The following is an 18,911-nucleotide window of genomic DNA, read 5'->3' on the forward strand; positions in this document are numbered from 1 at the left end:
TGAGTCATGCGCTCCATGTACCAAATGGAACCATGGGGGTGCAAAAGGAAGGTGGTAATTAAACAATGATTTTCTCCTCCCATTAGATTGTTTTTCAGCTAAGGCTCGCCATGGGCAGAGTGAATTTCTTTTGTGCAACCATGGGTTGACAGGGGAATCCCCCCAGGGAGCCATTGTGTTCTCCCGGCAGTGGGGAGGGAGGAAGCAGGAGAACTCAGTGATTATTGCTAGCAGCTATGACAGCCACTAGCAAAAATTGCATGTAAAATCTGGCAGGCTGGTTGTACCCAAGCTGATCAATTGATCAACTTGGGTACGTTCAGCCTGCCCATACACAGTTAGAATATTGGCTGGTTCAGCAGAAACTGTCTATGACTGGCTGACCACTTGAACCATTCACATGTTACACTATTCTATTCTATTGTGTGCATATATTTAAAATATACATACATTTATATATATATATATATATATATATATATATATATATATATATATATTGGTTATAAATAAATGCATTCCTTCTTACTTTGTGGTATTTTATTTGCTCGGCTTTGGCAGCTGTAAAAGGTTCAATGACAATAAAAGAAGGAAGAAAAAATGTAACTTGTGGTGTGTAATCATCTCAGTTCTCTGTATATTACTTAATGAGCATTCTCAGAGCTTTCAATAGGTTAAGAATTTCAGGGAAGAGAAGAACACAGATCTGGATATCCCTAGAGAACATTGCTAGTATTGGATCTGACATCACAGCCCGTGGTTTAGGTCAGTCAGAGACTGTTTCCATGGCAATGGTAATTGCATTTTTGAACGAGCAGCATTTGGGGGCACTCATATTGCTTTCTCCTGCCCATGCCCTAGAAAGTAGAAAAGTCAGAACAGCAATTTATTGCATTTATCCTGTGTCCACCTAATCACTTCTTCAAATCAAATTTTATGATTATTTTATTCAAATTAGTAGACCAAGAAAATTATATAATAAACAATTATCTACAATATATTTTAGTGTGTAAGACTGTGTCTTGTCCCTCTGTCCAGCATATCATGAATATGATTGTTATTCATATTTTTTGTATAATCCAAATTATATTTATATATCAAAATATGTATTTAAATTCTACATGTATTAATATCAGTTAAAATGGTGGAACTCAAGGCAAAAATTTACTTTTTTTACCCCCACCCCCATCCACATCTTTTAATTTTTATTTTTTTTACATTATGGATAATCTGATATAGAGCAGTACTTTCTTTACATCCCAGTCCATTGGCAACTGGAGGTCCATTCCTCTGCTCTTGCGTGCTGAGTGGGTATTCTTGTATCATCACGTACAATGCAGGACCATTTATGGTTATTCCTGCATTGTATATGATGACGTTTGCAGGAGAGACAATACCAAAACCAGTCAGAGACTATCAAGAAGAAGTTTTGGGTGACTGGTTGTTACAGTGGGAATTGTCAGGAAAGAAGACTTTAGGACCATTGGTTAAGAAAGCTTCTTCCTCTATTAGATCATCATAACTAACATTATCTTTTGCATCAGCTGGGGTGTGAGGCAAGGTAAAGTATTTTATTAATGCCTGGAGTTAGACTTTTAGTATCATAGATAAAATACAAATTTTAATCACAGACTAAAGCATTATTTTTTCTGAGACCCATTTCTAATTATTAGAATAGTACTTATCTGACATCTATAGCTCAAATCCGATCTTGCATTCTCCTGGAGGATCATGAGAAGGCTGTAAGTATCGTTTTCTACTAGTTGATTTGCTTTTTTGCTTCAGAAGAAAGCATGTTCTAGTTGATTTCACTAGACTCTTTACTTTTTAGTGAGATTTGTATCAATTACTTTGTGTGTTGAGACCAAATCAGTCAGGCATAAATAATTTACTGTTGGTAGGACAATTTGTGCTGCATTCAGTTGGCGAAATCAACAGATTGGACAGATAACACATGTAACAGATTAAAGAAAAAGAAGAAGAAATATTGGCCAGGGCCTACCATAAATTTAAGAAATATAAATATATTTAAAGGCTAAGTTCACCTTTGTAATCAAACTGCCTATGCAGTTAAGGCACTCCAGTAAGTAAAATAAAAACAAAAAAAACACTGTAGCTTTAGTATTGTTGAATAATATTCCATGTAAGGTCATTTGCACACCCACAGAAGTCTGGCTTGAAACACTTGCATAGATAGCTGTGCATCGTCCTGTCCTGTTGATAGGGCTCTCCAACCTTTGGATGCTAACACCCAGCATCATAGAAGCAAGCATGCTTCATTGATAAAATCCCTGTGTATGTGGAGCATTCGCTGTCCTTCCGCAGCAGAGCTAAGCTGAGCTTTTGCGTGAAGATCATTACTAAATAGACTAGGGCTTTTTAACAATCTGCGTCACAAAGTGAGCAAGTGCATTTCCCAGTCAATACACTGAAGGTGAATGGACAATGCATTTAAAAAGTATTTACATTGTGATGTTTCATAAGTATGTAAGTATTTGAAAGCACACAGCTGATTTTCCAATTGCTTGAGATCAAAAGAAGCTTGTCTTGTGGGTTGCTCTTTCCGACCTCTTCTTCTATAACGTTAGCTGCCCAGCTATCATGCTGATGATTTGACTCCAATCCTCTAAGTACTTGAATTCCACACGCTTTTGTTTGTATATTATCCAGGAGTTAAAATTACTTTTCAAATATAAAGCAGTTTTTATCATTTTTGTAATCCAGCTGTTTTTTCTCAAAATATTCATTCATTTGTTTATATTTTGCTTGTGTTCAGGAAAGAAAATTAATGTTGGCTGTGTTGTTTAATAATACATTTATTGGCGGCTTTCTATCAGCAGTACACCTAAAGTGTGTCTGTAATTACATTACAATGTGCATAATAGCTTCTAACACTGCCCATGCTTCTTTTCCAATTAGCTGTTACAATTTGTTCCCACAGGGGTGCAAGACAATCTCTCCTTGCGTTGTGTTACGCGTGGTCAGCGCTCCGAAATCTCTAATATATGAGAATTGACTTCTCTGTCTACAATGGAAGCTTTCATAATGTTTCTAGTACTGCTTGGTTGGCAGTGCTGGTCCCTGTCTTGCAGAAAAGCAGATTAGTACAGCTCTTTCCCCATTAAGCCGTCAGTTTTAATTTAACAGAGCGGCTCAGAGCATGGAGACTATTTCCTTTTGCCATTCCTATTTCAAAGGTGTGGAAGAGATAAGGAATTCAAGTTAGCTCAAATGAGTCTGTTTGCATTTTTTACAGGAAGAAAAAGAACAGAGAGACGGCACTGCAATGTCTGTGTGCAACAATGGTACCAGGATTTCATCTCCACAGGATACTGCCAATGGCTTCACTCAGCCCACTGCTTCAGGCACATGGCATAGACCTGAAGAAGAAGCAAGAACCACCGAACCTCATCTCGTCAAGAAAGCCCACAGAGAGATCCTAGACCATGAGCGGAAGAGACGAGTAGAACTAAAGTGTATGGAGCTACAGGAAATGATGGAGGAGCAGGGGTGAGTAAGACATTAGTAAAAATCATTGTAAAATTGAAAAACAATGGGGTTGATTTACTAAAGCTGGAAGTATAACGTGTGGTGCAGCTCTGCATAGAAACCAATCAGCTTCTATGTTTTTTGTCCAAGCTTAATTGAACAAGCTGAAATTAGAAGCTGATTGGTTTCCATGCAAAGCTGCACCAGATTTTGTACTCCCCGGTTTTAGTAAATTGACCCCAGTGACAAGGGACAAAACAAAATGTGTAACACCCTTTTAGAAACACCTGTAAATAAGTAATTTTTTCCATATACAATGTTTTAGTAGACTACCTTCTCATTAAAGCAGACCTTCAGCCATTTTTTTCAACTTTCCATCTATTAAATCTTCTTCCCTTATTGTTTTAAATTTGGATAGCAAAACTTTTTTTTTCTACCAGTAAATACCTTATACAGCCCACTTCATGTTGAGTCATAAGAAGACAATTGAGAGCTGCAGGGTGCGCCTCTGTGTGTCTGTGTAAATCCAGGAGGTGAAGAGGCACAAGCTTCAGCTACCCACAGTTAAAATGGTTGCATCCAGACTTAGCAGAGGTAGATTTCTGCAGCATATTTGGCAAATACAGAATCACTGTATATATAAAATAATATGCAAAGTGGTTGAACGAGGTTTGTCACCCTGACACAGCCCATCCCCGGTCGTGGTAAAGAGCCAATGAAATTGGCTCTTTACCATGTGGCTGGCTGTGTCCAATAACAGCCAGCCACAGAATGTGAACAAACCGCGGTTGTGTCCAATAACAGCCAGCCACTGAATGTGAACAAACCATGGTAATAAGCTGTTACTGAGTTTTCCTCCTCAAACAAAGATTGTGTGTGAGGAGGAGATTGAAGTACCAGCTTGTTACCGCTTACAGCGCATACCAATCACAATGATTGCTCCCCCCTAATAAAGAGAACCTATCACCGCCCATCAAAGTACCTCTCACTAGCCATCTGAGAACCTGAATACCTGTCACCAGCCCATCTGAGTACTAGAGTACCTGTCACCAGCCCATCTGAGTGCCTGAGTACCTGTCACCTGCCTATCTGAGTAACCGAGTACCTGTCACCAGCCCATCTGAGTACCCGTGTACCTGTCACCAGGCCATCTGAGTACCTGTCACTGGCCCATCCGAGTACCTGAATACCTGTCACCAGCCCATCTGAGTACCCAAGTACCTGACACCAGCCCATCAGAGTACCCAAGTACCTGTCACCAGCCCATCTGAGTACCTGAGTACCTTTCACCAGCCCATCAGAGTACCTGAGTACCTATCTGCAGCCCATCAGAGTACCCGTGTACCTGTTTCCAGCCCATCAGAGTACCTGAGTACCCATCTGCAGCCCATCAGATCACCCGAGTACCTAACTGCAACCCATCAGATTACCCGATACCCTGTCACCAGCCCATCTGAGTAGCCGAGTACCTGTCATCAGCCAATCAGAGTACTCAAATACCTGTCACCAGCCCATCAGATTACCCGAGCACCTGTCTCCAGCCCATCAGATTACCCATCTGCAGCCCATGCCATATAGACTATACCTTGCTTTCCAAAATTGAGTCTTTTTGTTGGCAATTCCACTGTCCTGTTGCTCCAGGACCTTCAAAAGTGTTATAGGAAGATATGAAATGATATGTGTAATTTATGCCCCTAGAAAGCCAGAAGGTACTACTTCAATGCTGGACCTCTCTATGTGGCCAGGCAGTGTAAAAGTCTCACACATGGGGTTCCGCATATCACACATACTCATGGGAAGTAGCAGAATGTATTTTGGGGTTTTATTTTTGCTATGTACATGCTGTGTGTTAGAAATATCATATAAATTGACAACTTTGTGTAAAAAATAAGTACGTTTTATTTTCAAAGTTCAAAAGACTCATTATGCCTCATAGAATATATGCTGCCTGTTTGCTTTCCAAAATGAGGCCATTTTGTGGGTAATTCCATTGTCCTGGTTCTCCAGGGCCTTCAAAAATGTAATAGGTTGTTAGGAAATTTTATGTGTAATATATTCTCCTAGAATGCCTGACGGTGCTCCCTGCATGTTTGACCTCTCTATGTAGCCAGGATGTGTAAAAGTCTCACACATGTGGTATCACTCGGAACGAGTAGCAGAATGTATTTTGGGGCGTAATTTTTGTTACGTACATGCTGTGTGTTAGAAGTATCTTATAAATTGACCACTTTGTGTAAAAAAAATATGTTTTCATTTTCTTTTCACGTTTTTTGAAGACTTTTGGAAAAAAATGAACTGTTCAAAGGACTCATTATGCCTCATAGAATATATGTTGGGGTGTTTGCTTTCCAAAATGGGATCATTTTGTGGGTGATTCCATTGTCCTGGTACTCCAGGACCTTCAAAATTATAATATGTGTAATTTATGTTCCTGACGGTGCTCTCTGCATGTTAGATCTCTCTACGTGGCCAGGCTGTATAAAATTCTCACACATGTGGTATCGCCATACTCAGGACGAGTAGCAAAATCTATTTTGGGGTGTCATTTTTGCTATGTACATGCTGTGTGTTAGCCCTTGTACACACGGTCGGACATTCCGACAGAAAATATCCGATTGGACCGTGTTGTCGGATAATCCGACTGTGTGTGGGCTCCATCGGACTGTCTGAATATTCCGACGGACAAAGTTTTAGAGCTGGGCTATAAAACTTTCCGACAACATGATCCGATTGGACTTTGTCCGATTGTGTGTAGAGAATTCCGATCGGACAAAGTGCCACGCATGCTCAGATCAAATTCCTAGACCAAAGCTATTGGCTACTAGCCTGAACGTAGTCCCTTCCTAACGAAATAACGTCATCACGTTACGTACGATTGGATTTTCCAACAAGTTTGTCTGACCGTGTGTATGCAACACAAATTTCAGACAAAATCTGATGGATTTTGTTGTCGGAATGTCCGACCGTGTGTACAAGGGCTAAGAAATATCTTAAAAATTGATCACTTTGTGTAAATTTTTTTTAAAAAAAATACGTTTTCATTTTCTTTCCAAGTTTTTCGAAGACTTTAGGAAAAAAATTAACTGTTCAAAGGACTCATAATGCCTCATAGAATATACATCGGGGTATGCTTTCCAAAATTGGGTCATTTTGTGGATAATTCAATTGTCTTGGTGCTCCAGGGCCTTCAAAAGTGTGATAGGTTGAAATGTTATGTGCAATTTATGCTTCTAGAATGCCTGACAGTGCTCCCTGCATGTTGGACCTCTCTATGTGGCCAGGCTCTGAAAAAGCCTCACACATGTGGTATCTCCATACTCCGGAGGAGTTGCAGAATGTATTTTGGGGTGTAATTTGAAGTATGCAAATACTGTGTGTGAGATTGTTGTTATGACAATTTCTTATGACAATTTTGTGTAAAAATAATTATATCTTAATTTTCCCAAGGATTGTGGAAAAAAATTACAACTTCAGAAAACTCACTATGCCTCTTACTAAATACCTTGGACTGTCTACTTTCCAATACGAGGTCATTTGGTGGGTATTTGTACTTTCCTGATATTTCAGGGCCTCAAGAGTTGAGATAGGCCGTCAGATGTGATCGATTTTCAATGATTTGCACCATAGCTTATACTCTATAACTTTCACACAGACCAAATAATATACAATTTTCCAAAATGTTCACTCATTTTTCACTTATGTCGCAAAAAATAAAAAACCCAGTGGTGATTAAATACCACCAAAGGAAAGTGTGTGTGAAAAAATTATAAGAATTTTGTTTGGGTACAGTGTTGCATGACTGATTAATTGGCATTGAAAGTGTGAGAGCGCTGAAAGCTGAAAATTGTTCTGGGCAGGAAGGGTGTATAAGTGTCCTGTAGTGAAGTGGTTTAAATGTATGAAGTGTATGGCTTTCTTTTTTTAATCCACTTTGTGTCCCCTGGGATGTATATATAAATGAAATTACAAAAGCTACTTAGACAGCTTTTCATCCATCAAATTATTGTCAGACATGGTGAACATTGCATGGAAAAAGAACGCCAAGTTGTTCACCATTGATAATGTTGAAAACTGGCCTGTTGGTACATGCACTCAGAAGCTTTCTAAAACCAGCAGATGTGCTAGTTGGTTGGGAAACAGCCATATGGTCTGTTTTCAAATTACTATTGTAATTTATCAGGTATGACCAGTCTTTCTTTTTTTTTCTAGTTATCATTTTTATGCACTAAGACTCAAGTTGAGTCTGGATTAGACACCTTACTGGAACTGGTTTCTCTGTGTTGGGTCTCCATAAGCCTGCTTGTTAGAGGAATATACCCATCCACTGCACTCCTTGGATGTTTTCAAATTTAAGTGTAACAAATATGAAAGGATCATGAGATAAGTGCTGAGGATGAAGATGTCTCTCAGTAACATAATACACAACTAGAGTGTGTGTTGATGAATCTCCTGTCTCCTGAGGTGTAAGTATTTGCATCAGTGGATGAGCTGCGACCAAGGTTTGGACTGCAGCATCCAGAGGTTCAAAGATTTAAAGTCACCTTTACAAGAAAGCAATATTTGAATTATTTAAAAGTTTTAAAATAAATATAGATTGAAAGAACAAGGTAATACTTAACAATCTAAAATTACACTATGGCCATGCGGAATAAAAGCATTTGAGGCAGTGATAGGGACTAGATATTCATTATGGGCAGACTTGTCTATAAACCATCAAATATTCAATACTCTAAGGTACAGTAGCTGGAATCCCTAGAGATAAAAAAAACACTGCTGCAGCCCTAGGGAGGTCAGACAGTGCCTTTCATTACAGAGTAAAATGTCATATATATTATTGTGCTACAGATACATGGAATTCTGTTTTTTAAGTAGGAAGCAGAACAAGTCTTACATTTCAATGATACGTCTATTGATTTGGTGATAACTTTATTACCTATAACCTTAGTCACATATACGCTATCTTTTTTGAGACTAATAAGCTTTTTTTGGTATTATCTTGCAAGTCTTGTTTTACTTTCTATATTTTATATATTTTAGAGTGTCACTCAACCCATATCATAAAAAAACTATCAATAAATGCTGTATTACATGCTGTTCATACTCAGTCACTATGAGATTTGTTTTCTGTATTCTGCAAAAAAAAAAAAAACTGGTTGATCCTACTGCTATTTATCTGAACCTTCTGTTCATGTCCTCATGAATTCAGCTAAGGATTTTTTAGCTGTAGTGGCAACTCTGAACATTCTTAGTTTTCAGTGAGTTTTTATGCTGAGCATTTCCTCCCTGATCAAATCTGAGCAGCCTATGTGACTATAGAGTCACACATGTGGGTGTATACTCAGTGGTAAATGACAACCCACTCCCTCCCTCCTCCATTCTCACTAATCAGGGGTGGGATATTACATGTAGACTAATGGAGGCTTCACCCCCCTCTTATTTTAACCTCCCTGGCGATAATCCCAAGTGTAGCTAGGGGTGGATTTTCATTACCAAAAGCGGTAACCCTCCGAGCCACACTTGGGATTGCATCGCAGCATCCTGGGAAAGTTACTTACCTTGTCCCTAGGCTCCTGCAATCTTCTCCTTCTGTGTTTGCCCGCTGTGTACTCAATGTACTGTGTGCCGGGCTATGTTCCCTGCGAGCATTGCGATGCACAGGGATGGAGCCTGGCACGAAATTCAAAAAGTGCAAAAAACACAACACATACAGTACATGGTAATCTTACAGATTATATTATTGTATCAACTTATTTCACATCCCTTTTGTCCCCAATGGTTTGTCCAGTGCCCTGCCTGCAGTTTTATATTATATATACTGTTCTTTTTGCCTGGAAACTTGAGATTGTCCATAGCAACCAAAAAACTTCCCTTTATATCAAAAGCGGTTTTAGACCAGCTAGAAAACAGCGATAGTAAATTAGAATCACTTGCAGAATTGAGCGATAGTGATTTGTGGGGAAATTCATCATCAAACACTGAAAGTGACAACAGCGATAATGCTGCAACTTAGCAAATAGTGTTTTTGATTTAATTACATTATTGAATACATTTTATTATTATTATATTATTTGTTATAATTATTTATTATATTATAATTTATGATTTGATGTTTCAAACTTTATTATACCAGGATGTCTACTAGACTCTTGTTTTGACAGATTTAAGTGAGTTATTCCTAAGGCCGCGTACACACGGGCAGACTGTCTGACGGACTTGGTTTCAGCGGACAGTCCGCTCGTGTGTGGGCTTCAGCGGACTTTTTCAGCGGACAGTCTGGCGGACTAAGTCTTTCGGAATTTCCGTAATATTGTCCGTCCAACTTTGGTTTCAGTGGACAGTCCGCTCGTGTGTAGGCAAGTTGGACGGACTAAGTATGGCGCATGCTCAGAAAGGATTTACACGGCCGAAGGTTGCATTGCAGTGTATTGGACGTCGTATTTCTAGTCCCGTCGTACATGCTGTACACGTCATCGCGCAAGCTTTCAACGGACTGTCTGTTCATCGTGTGTGGTCAAGTCCGTTCATTCAAAAGTAGGACGGACTGTCTGTCAGATTGTCTGACGGACTTAGTTGGACGGACAATCCTCTTGTGTGTACGCGGCCTAAGAATTACAGGCCTACAATATAAATGCCAAATTTCCATGCAGATGTACCACTTAGAGAAGCAAAAATATTCTGTCCCTCTTTCTTCCTCATTTGACCCTCATTTTGGTCTGATATATATATATATATATATATATATATCAGACCAAAATGAGGGACAAATGAGGAGGAAAGAGGGACAGAAGAATTTTGTTCCAAATCAAGGACAGTCCTTTGAAATCAAGGACAGTTGGGAGCTATGCTGTAGGTATGCATGGTGGGTTGGAGAATGTGTTGTTGAAATAATGATGTCATTTTCTGGCAACCTTTACGCTGACACAGTTTACTCCACATTCATCCCTGATCAGCCCTTTACTTTCCTGGCCAACATTTGCCATTTATCCCTGGTTCACACTGGAGCGTTTTGACATGTCAAATTGCATGTCAAATCAGCAGCAATTGCTGCCAGTGGCACTGTCCTAATTGGTGTGACGCCACATCTGCAGTACTGCATCGATTTCAAAAAGTCATTTCTGTACTACTTTTTGCGATTTCGGGCTGTGATTTACATTGACATCTGTGCAGAAACCTGCACAGATGTCTCTGAAATCATGTCCAAAATCAGGACTGACATGTGGGAGTGAAATCGTGCGAGTTCAGCTAAACTTCATTCCCGCAGCTCAGTGTGAACCTGGGCTTACCCCTTCTTTCTTTCATTGTCTCATTGCGCAGTTTATCTGGCTTTCTTGCAGATTTTCCTGGTGCTCCATGATGTGTTCATTGTCAACTTCACTGTGATCATGGCATAGAAAAAACAGTTCCTATTATTTCATGCATCAACTGTGCTCAATTATGACATAATGGGAATGGAAACACTTACAGTATATGTAAAAAGTCCATATACCCATGTTAAAATGTCAGGTTTCTGTGATGTAAAAAAATAAGACAAAGATAAATAATCTCAGAACTTTTTCCACCTTTAATGCAGGGCCGTAGATAATTTTTTGCTGGGGGGGGGGGTTCAGCAGCAAGTACTAAGTAAAAGTATTTTTAAACAAAACAAAACTGTACCAAATTCCTAAAGACTGGAAAAAGGAAAAGCTATGTGTTGCTCTTGGTAAGCAATCACATCCTTAATTCTAATTTCTCAGATCCTCTTGCAAATCGAACCTGATTTCAGTTTTGCCTTCTTCCAGTGGTTATGAACATTGCCCAGTGAGGTTGGCTATTGTCCAGTCTAAGGCCTAGTACTGGCTGAGCAAAAAATGAAAAAAAAAAAAACTGACGGATCAGTGCTCTCTGCCATTGGACTGCTTATCACAGGGTGGTGCACTGTAATAACCAATCTTATTGGGCAGGTATAAAGGGCACCATCTTGTGGAAGGCAGCACACTCACTGATGTTTTGTTAACCCAGGATACTAGACAAGAGAAGTGGTACTGTGCAGAGTCCATACATACAGAACAGAATGTACCTATAAACTTTTGAGCTGGAGAATGAGGGGCATGACAGGGAAGCAGTGTACTGCGGCACGTGCAGCACTCCTCTTAAAAAAAGTGGGTCTGGCCAAATATGATAGTGGGAGGGTCTTAAGGCGACACGGTTAAACAAAACCTGAGCTTCCTTGTACCTATAAAATATGCTGAGGCCGAGTCTTCCATAATTGCTGTGTTGTGTAGCCTCTTAGACCCTGACTGTTCACATGTAGCAATTTGGGATCGTGGGCAGAAGTACTGTGATTCTGTCCGCAATTCCAAATCACACTGCAATGCTGGCAAAATGCAGCACATGTGTTTGTGTTCCATTCATTTTTAGTGGTACCAAAACGCAGTGTGGTTTTGGATGATTGTGCGATGAATCACTCAACAATAACAGCAAAAAGACACCACATTGTGGTACCAGTAAAAATGAATGGAACACAAACAGATGGGTTGCGATTTGGAATCAGGGCACTGTAGCAGGCAGAATCACAGCAGTATTCTGCCCATGATCCCAAATCGCTACATGTGTCTAACAGGCTAACACAACAGCAATTATGGAAGACTCAATCCAGCGCCTCAATCACCAACTTTGCCAGCAGTTGCCACAATCTCAGATACCAGTAGAATGACTGGAATGAATTCTGCAGCACAGCAGTTCTAAGCTAGCCTGACTAAGGAGGACACAAGGGAAAGAGGGACACACCTAGTGACCTGGGTGGACTGGGTCAATGGACAGCAGCATCAGCCAGCAGCACTTCAGAACATCATCCACATCCATGTCCAGGTGGCAGGCTGGTGGCTAAGAGCACCTTTGAGGGTCCATCTTCTCACCCAAGCGGCAGTCAAAGGTTGGAAGCTGCACTGCAAAGAGGGGCCGAGCCAATTGAAATAGAGAGGGCCAGTGGGCTGGTAGGTGTCAGTTGCTCCCACTCTGCTCAGTGCTTCTTCCTGTCCTGGTGGCTGCGGCTGGTCAAGTCAATTAGACACGATCTCACATAAAGGAGCCTGGAGGCACTGAGATGCGGAGGCAGAGCAGCAAGAGCCAGGACCATCTTTAAAATTAAATGGACCCTGGGCAAACATTTTCAAAATCAGTTTACTGCGGCACATCAGGCAGTGATTGTGATTGGTTGCCAGAGGTGACAATATATCATTACTGCTCACTGGCTGCTAGAGGTTACAGCAAACACTACAGCTCACTGATTGGTAGGGATAGAATTACTGCATATCATTACCGCTCACTGATTGGTTACTAAATATCAGCCCTCCTGGGATATAGTTGAAAAACAAATTTTGTTGAGCATACCGCAGAGAGTAGTGGGCATGACCAAATTGGGTATAAGAATGGCCTAAGCCCCATTCACATTGGAACAACTTGTGCACTTTTGACCTGTCAAATCCCATGACAAGTCACATCCTATTGCTGGCAGTGGTCATGTTCAAATGCCGAACTGATTTAAAAAAGTAGCTCCTGCACTACTTATGGTGATTTCAGGTGTGAATTGCATAGACATCTGTACATGAAGCCGCACAGATGTCTTCCAAGTTACACCTGAAGTCACGCTCACATGAGGCATTGAAATTAGTTCCACGATTTCAAAGTCACAGTCAATGTGAACGAGGACTCAAAGGGGATGATTAAACAGAACCACCCCTTGACCACCTACCTCTAGTTGAACATAGCAGCTGCATCATTGACTACACATTGCCGTGACATCAATGCTTAGGTTCACGGTTCCACCATTCAACTTGCCCATTGATGTCACAGTAGCTGCAGCCACACGTCAAATGCACAGATAATCAGAGACTTTGGATGTGACTACAGGAAATGACCAGAGACTATGGCTGCGACTACAGGGAATGACCAGAGATTGCGGATGTGACTACAGGAAATTGCCAGAGACTTCAGATGTGACTACAGGAAATGACCAGAGACTGCGGCTGCGACTACAGGGAATGACCAGAGACTGCGGATGTGACTACAGGAAATTGCCAGAGACGTCAGATGTGACTACAGGAAATGACCAGAGACTTCGGATGTGACTACAGGAAATGACCAGAGACTGCGGATGTGACTACAGGAAATGACCAGAGACTGTGGCTGTGACTACAGGGAATGACCAGAGGCTGAGGCTGCAACTACAGGGAATGACCAGAGACTGTGGCTGCGACTACAGGGAATGACCAGAGACTGCGGCTGTGACTACAGGGAATGACCAGAGACTGCAGCGGCAACTACAGTGAATGACCAGAGACTGCGGCTGCGAGTACAGGGAATGATCAGAGACTGTGGTTGTGACTACAGGAAATGACCAGAGACTGTGGCTGCAACTACAGGAAATGACCAGAGACTGCAGCTGCGTCTACAGGGAATGACCAGAGACTGTGGCTGCGACTGCAGGGAATGACATAGCATAGCAGTGAGTCTACTATTTGCAGGCGGTGTGTATTGGCAGACAGACCTACCTGGCCAGCGGACTCACCTCCCACTCTCAGAGGTTCGGGGTGGGGCTTTCCACGATAGGGGATGGCGCATTCCCTGATAGAGGCAGGGCTTTCCGTGATAGGGACAGGGCTTTCAGCGATCTGGGCGGGGCTCTAATGGTCCATGGTGGGGCTCTCTGATGTACAGGAGAGGCACTCTCAGCGCTCCCCCTGTGCTCCAAGCCTCTGAGCACATACAGGCTACATGGGGCGGGGCAGGGCAGACTCAAAGCAGCAATGGAGCTCCTGGCCCTGCCCCTCCCTGCTGAGAGAGCCTGCATCAGCCAAAGCCAAGCCCAGCAGCCCAGGCTGGCGCACCCCGGTATATACAGTATCTCAAAAAAGTGAGTACACCCCTCACATTTTTGTAAACATTTTGTTATATCTTTTCATGTGATAACATTGAAGAAATTACACTACAATGTAAAGTAGTGAGCGTACAGGTTGTATAACAGTGTAAATTTGCTGTCCCCTCAAAATAACTGAACACACAGCCATTAATGTCTAAACCGCTGATAACAAAAGTGAGTACACCCCTAAGTGAAAATGGCCAAATTGGGCCCAATTAGCCATTTTCCTTCCCTGGTGTCATGTGACTCAGAGTTACAAGGTCTCAAAAAAACCTTATGCAAAATATATAATAAAATGTTTACAAAAATGTGAGGGGTCTACTCACTTTTTTGAGATACTGTATATGCGGCATTGGAACTTTATGCTGTATTACTAGTGTTAGACTTTACAGGTTTGCATAATAAATGTATTTCAAGACATTTTTTTGTGCTATTTTGACAGATAAACTATTAAATGAAAATAAGTAAAAATTATTTTTTGGCATGCCTTTTCTTGAGAAATTCTAAATGAACATGTTAGTCCTAAAGGACAATGTGCATCAAGTTTTTTTGTGTAAGCCAATAGAGGGAATAAATTGGTTTAACATCTACAGGAAGTCTAAAAACAAGTCTAAGATAAGGATGCGGGATGCTGTTTTTTAAATTCATCAGACATTTTCATAAGATATTGCATCATAAATGATACACGGGAGTGTTCCCAGTAGACACAACTTTACTCTGAGAACGACGGTATTCAACAGACTCAGTTCAATAAATAAGACATAGCAGTACTCCTGAGTAAGCAATTATCTCATTGAAAGCATAACTATCACACAATGGTTACATGGACTGACAAATCTCTGAACTGTTCTATCATACAAGAAGGAATTCCAAGCTTAATTTAAAATGAGCATTCATTCTCAGTGACAGTATATTATTGCATGGTTCTGGAACTTCACCAAAAGAAGAATAGATGTTGAATATAAACATGGAAGATACCAGGGGATATTACATACTGTGTTAAGCTTTTTTAAAGACAAAATACACACAAGTAATAGATGTTATCGTGAATAAATCATTGGACTATTATCCAAAATTCAATTGAAAATTCTACATGTAGCAGAAGAAAGTTCTTAAAGTAAATAAAACTGTAGTCTATGGTCTTCTTAGTTCAGCATTAAACCAGCTATTCTCTGAGCAGTTATATGTATTGAATAGTCCAAATCAACTTAGCACAGGACAAAAATAATATTAGGAATAGGGATTAATTAGTGTTAGGGTGTGGGTTAGTGTTAGACTTAAGGCTTAAATGGCAACGCAGGGCAAAACAGGGGATTCCATCCAATGCCTGGCCTTCCCCCATATACTTACCTTTCTGTTGCTCCTTGGCCTATCCATTGGGAAATCCTGTCATGAACTTATACTCTGCAAAAACACATACCCTGTAAATGTAGGGTGTAATATCTATGCCTTCTCTTCCACTGGTGCTGCAGAATAGAGAAATGGCCCCCTGAAGTCCATTGAGAAACCAGTACTTCGAGAAGTATCAATATTTTGGTATGGGACACAGCAGTTATATGGAATCAGCAGGAGGAACCAGTAAAGGCTGTGGGGGGGCCCGGGGTATTGACACTCCTAGAAGTGTTGGCTTACCTGCAGATGTCATTCCTCAGTATCAGATCAGCGTTCAGCAGTGTGGATGGAAGAAAAATGTCTCTTGCCTACCTTGTAAATCGTTACTGTTTCCACATAAATACAACCTGGCATATAATTTTACTTCAAATTAAATAAACCATAGAATAACTTTAAAAAAGGCACCTAGAGATTACAACATTTGATTGCAGTAATCTTAATGAGCATCGTAGAAAACTCAAACCTTGTGGCAATTAATTCTGCACCTCTTGGTCTTTGAATGAGATTGCCAGCACTGTTCAATATTTTATTGTAATCCTGTGCCTCCAGATGTGATGGATTTTTGTTTGGAAATATCTTGAAATACATTTTTCTTTCAGTTAAATTGCTCCTTCTTGTTCTTTTACTCCAGTGCTCTGTGCTGACTGAGCTGAGTAACAGTTACACCCCTCAGCACAGGTGTCATTACGCAGATTTGTACTGCAGACAAAATGGGAGGGTATCCGTCCAGCTCTCTGGGTCTTTTCGGATGCTTATTAGATTGCATATTTAGACACCCTGCACAACTACTATAACAGCAAAATGGACATAAGACTATGAAAATGGGGGTTGTTAAAACAATGTATGCACATCTCTCGGTTAGACTTAAAGTAATTAGGCCTCATTTACATGGGGCGATTTGATCTGGGCCCTGTGAAGGGTCGTGTTTACCCGCACAAGGTGGAACAGGTGTCCCATGCTTTCCTGTGTGTGCAGTCTGTTTCATGTCTATCAGGACACAGCCTCTGCATAGACACAGCCACTTTTCCCAATATGATATTTGTTTGGGAGCAGGTGTGTGTGTCCAAACTTGCCCTAAGTGAGTTAGGGCCGTGTATCCTTACCTGCTTGGATGTCACATTGGATGCAGCGTCTGTGTCCATACAGTTGCTGCATCCTTATAGACATTCATGGGATTGCCAGCATGTGGCTACATGAAACACCTGTGCATCCCTGTGCTGTTAAAACATGCCCTGCAGGTGTCACAAATCAGATTGCCCTGTTTAAACAAGACCTTAAAGACAGTATTTGCCTATAAGAGAGGCCCTTTTTTTCTTAGCTCTTAAGCAGCACACAAAGATATATAATGATACATTCTGGCATTTCTAAATCCTTGTGTTAGAGTCATATTATGACTTTATGTAAAAGTAATGCTGTACTTCATTGATCAGTGGGTATTAGTAGCATAATGAACAAACCATACTATGGTATTGGTTAAACAAAATATGGTATATAACCAATGCCATAGTAACCCAAATGGGCTTTATGTAGCAAAGTGGCATGAAGATTTTAGCATGGGACTTGCACCTCCAACACCGCAACTTTTGGAACTATACTAAAGTAACTGCTACAACCTGCTGTTATATGACACGTAAAGCAGAACTAAACCCTCCAATCTATTGCAGCTAAGGAAGCCACCTTCCTAGCACTCTATTTGGCCTGCAGTTGCCATGGTGCTGTATATATGATCAGTGATGGCACCAGCCATTTGATGGCCTAACCGTTTGTCTATGATCACAGGCAACTATGAGAGATATCATTCGCTGCATACCCTAAAAGTAACTGGTTTAGGAAACAGTTATACCAAGTTATATCAATGGGTTTAGGTCCACTTTAAAGAATTTACAAAGTTATTACATACAAGTGTGTGTGGCAGCAATAGCTCCTTGGGTACATTTAGTACCAACATTGTGAAATAAACACGTGAAGCAAAAAGACATAACACCATAATTACTTTTTTTTTATCAGATGGTATTTGCAGAGAAATACACCTATTGTAATTCTCCTGAAATACTACAGACTTTTAATTAATGGAGAGACAATATGATTTTCTCATCATATAGGTGTATCCAAATTACCATTTTGTCCACATCTGTGCTCCACTTGCATAGTATATTTTAACAGTATGCCGTTTTTAGATAACAGTAAAGTAATTAAAAAGAGAAATGTTATTAAATTGTGGAACAGTAGATTGCAAAGCAGACCTGAGCTTGGCTGTGGATGAAAATACTAATAATATTACTCCTAGCTGAGTTGTCTGTACTTTTATGCCTTTTATTATTATTAATATTTATATTATGGAAATACAGACAGGTTAAATTCAATTCACTAGACTTGAAAAGTCCCTCAAGTACTGTAATTAAAGTAATTGCAGCCGGATCAGACATTGAACTGAGGAATTCAAGGCAGAGAAATTCATGGCCAGATATGTGATTTTATGATCCTAGATTTAACAGTGGATTGCAGACAGAAACCAGTGTGATTGCATAGATAAGATATGTTGCAGATCTTTGGAAAGCAATAGTGGAAACGCTGCAGTATATACTCTTTATTTTTTAATATCTACTGATACACAGTTTACTATTTGCTGTTGATTTTTGCTATATGTGTAACTTATGGACTCCTTTGCTAACATTAATCTATTATCTAAATCACAACATTGCAGTAGCTAAATATGCAGGAAATATTAACAAAGTCAGTTCCTCTAATAAAATAACTGTAAAAACCTGAATCTTTATCAGTCCCTTCTGAAATATAGAGAGAGCCAGAATGGAAAAAACGTAAACGAGTTTATTAGAAGAAAATATTCCTATATATATATATATATATATATATATATATATATATATATATATACATTAACCAATTGAGTACTAGCCTCTGAGTTCTCAAACGCTGTGCTCAGAGCTACTGCATTAGGGGGGAGAATGTGAGGGAGTTTGAATCAAAAAAAAAAAAAAAAGCTCACGATGGAGGAGGTGAACAATGATGACTAGGCCTCACTTAGCAATGTCTTAGCAACGTCCTGGAAGTATTCCAGTCAGGCTTAAGGAGGTATATCACTGGCCCACACCTATCGGCAGGGCTTTATTTA

General features: G+C 40.3%; 1 protein-coding gene across 1 annotated transcript in view; it reads left to right on the forward strand.

Moving 5' to 3' along the window:
• LOC143958923 (uncharacterized) overlaps positions 1-18,911 on the forward strand; it is a 382,425-nt gene that overhangs the window by 51,324 nt on the left and 312,190 nt on the right. Inside the window, exon 2 of the mRNA XM_077467909.1 lies at positions 3,257-3,510. Within this exon, the coding sequence (XP_077324035.1) occupies positions 3,287-3,510 (224 nt within the window). The 5' untranslated portion in view covers positions 3,257-3,286. The remainder of the gene's footprint in view (positions 1-3,256; positions 3,511-18,911) is intronic.

The sequence above is a fragment of the Lithobates pipiens genome, unplaced genomic scaffold (genome assembly GCF_037356315.1).
Source record: "Lithobates pipiens isolate NorthernLeopardFrog02 unplaced genomic scaffold, aLitPip1_a1.2 Scaffold_65, whole genome shotgun sequence".
Classification (NCBI taxonomy): domain Eukaryota; kingdom Metazoa; phylum Chordata; class Amphibia; order Anura; family Ranidae; genus Lithobates; species Lithobates pipiens.